This window comes from Meleagris gallopavo, chromosome Z (genome assembly GCF_000146605.3).
Source record: "Meleagris gallopavo isolate NT-WF06-2002-E0010 breed Aviagen turkey brand Nicholas breeding stock chromosome Z, Turkey_5.1, whole genome shotgun sequence".
NCBI classification, from domain to species: Eukaryota; Metazoa; Chordata; class Aves; order Galliformes; family Phasianidae; genus Meleagris; species Meleagris gallopavo.
This window is the reverse complement of record NC_015041.2, coordinates 47,922,683-47,924,589: the sequence shown is the minus strand read 5'-3', so window position 1 is coordinate 47,924,589 and position 1,907 is coordinate 47,922,683. Positions and strand designations below refer to the sequence as shown.

The 1,907-nt window shown below is 53.5% G+C and overlaps 1 protein-coding gene across 1 annotated transcript in view; it reads left to right on the top strand.

Moving 5' to 3' along the window:
* PIGG (phosphatidylinositol glycan anchor biosynthesis class G) overlaps positions 1 to 1,060 on the top strand; it is a 26,713-nt gene extending 25,653 nt beyond the window's left edge. The window contains exon 8 of the mRNA XM_031557428.1: positions 827 to 1,060. Coding sequence (XP_031413288.1) covers positions 827 to 1,060 — 234 coding nt within the window. The remainder of the gene's footprint in view (positions 1 to 826) is intronic.
* Positions 1,061 to 1,907: the final 847 nt, after the last annotated feature.

Genomic DNA, 1,907 nt, shown 5'->3' with positions numbered 1-1,907 from the left:
CCTCTGCTCTGGGCTGAGCACACCAAGGGACCTCAACCGCTCCCCACAGAACCTTCTGTGCCCTCAGAACCTTCTCCATCCTCATAGCTCTCCTTTGGACCCTCTAATAGCTTTATGTCCTTAAATAGTGGCACTCAAACCTGCACTCGGTGCACAAGGCGAGGCCACACCACACAGAGCTTCCCTCGCCCAGCAGTGCTGGGCCTGCTGCACCCCAGGGTACACCTGGCCCTCTTTGCTGCCAGGGTGCACTGCCAGCTCAGGTTCAGTTTGCCACCAACCAGAATGCCCTGATCCCTTTCTGCGGAGCTGTTCTCCAGCCCTTCGCCCCCCATTCTGTACACAGAGCCAGGGCTGCCCCATCCCACTGCACAGCTCTGCATTGCTCTTCTTCAGCAGATGGTGACCACCCTCGAATTTGTCCTGATCTTGCTGCAAAGCCTTTCTACCCTCGAGGGAGTCAACGCTCCTCCCACTTTAGCGTCATCCACAAATTTACTCCAGATAACTTCCAGATTTTTATTGGAATTAACAGTGAAAACACAGAAGAGAATGGGCCCTAAAATGGAGCCCTGTAGAACCTCACTGGTGGCAAGTAGGGCAACCGTCAGCCCATAGTCTTCCTTCACCCAGCACAGCCATGTTTTGCTTGTCACAAGACACTCTTATGGGCACTGTGGCCACGTAATGTCACAAGCCACCTCCCTGCCAACCACTATTGATACGGGGACCCTGAGAACAGAACCCCAGTTGCTGACTGGTTTGTGTCATGGAAGCACCTATCTGTGAGCGGGAGCTACAGAGAGAGCCTCCTCTCCCATTCTAGGAGCATTTGTGGAAGAGGATGGATCCTCCTCCACCAAAGAAGCCTCGGCTTCTCGAGAGCAGCAGCGAGCCGGAGCCAATGGATGTAGATCCTCCGGAGAGCGATGTTGAACCTATGCAGGTGGATCCACCTTCATCAGGCCCAGGCAAGCAATATAACCCCATGCTTGCCTGGAGACGTCACTACATCCATTGGCGGTACAGCAGGGGCTCTCGGTTTCCATCTCGGTGTTGAAGAGTCACCATCAGCCAGAGAGCCTCTGGGCCAGCTGCTGCTCTCTGTAACCCCTTCTTCCCTGTGCCCCATCCTCATCCTTCCCCAAGACCTCTCACCTCTTTCTTCCCGAGCTCTGAGGCAAAAGGAAGCACTGGGACTGCTGTCATCTATGCTTCTGCACTGGGACAATGGGAGGAATCCAGCGGACGGCCCCAAGCTCCCTGTGGCCTCCAGGCAAGTCCCGAGGAAGAGAGCAGGACTGGGACTGCATTGGGACCAGGAGGAATGCAGCGGATAGCCCCAAGCTCCCAGCGACTTCCAGGCAGCATCAGACAAGGTAGAGAGGCAGCTTTCCATTAGAGAAGTGGAAGGCTTTTGTTTGGTTGGGAAGAAGGGATGGCATTCAGCACGAAGTTCCTTCCAGGTGCTCCCTGAGGACTTTTGTTTCAAAACCAGACAATAAACTATTGAAAAGAACAGTGCAGAATAGTAATTATAATAAAAACCGAAAGTTTTGTTCTAAAGCAAAACCATTAAGTGCCTCTCTGTTTCTGGTACTTTGGAGTCTGCTCTGGGCCTCCTGGGTCCCCTCTGCTCTCCCCAGAGGGAACAACATGTGGGAAAAGTACACTGAGGCTCCTGAAAACACTGCAACAGCCACTGGGATGGAAGGGGACAGATCTGCAGAGAGCAGGCCCGCAGCATTACTGATGCTGAGGCACAGAGGTGCCACCCTATTAGCAATACTTCCTTCAGGGTTGAAGTGCACACAAGGTGTTGTCCCCTTCCAACCATTTTTGAGCTGAACTTCTCAACAGAGCAAGGCCGAGACAGTGTCTTGTAAGCAGCAGGTGAAGTGCAGGGT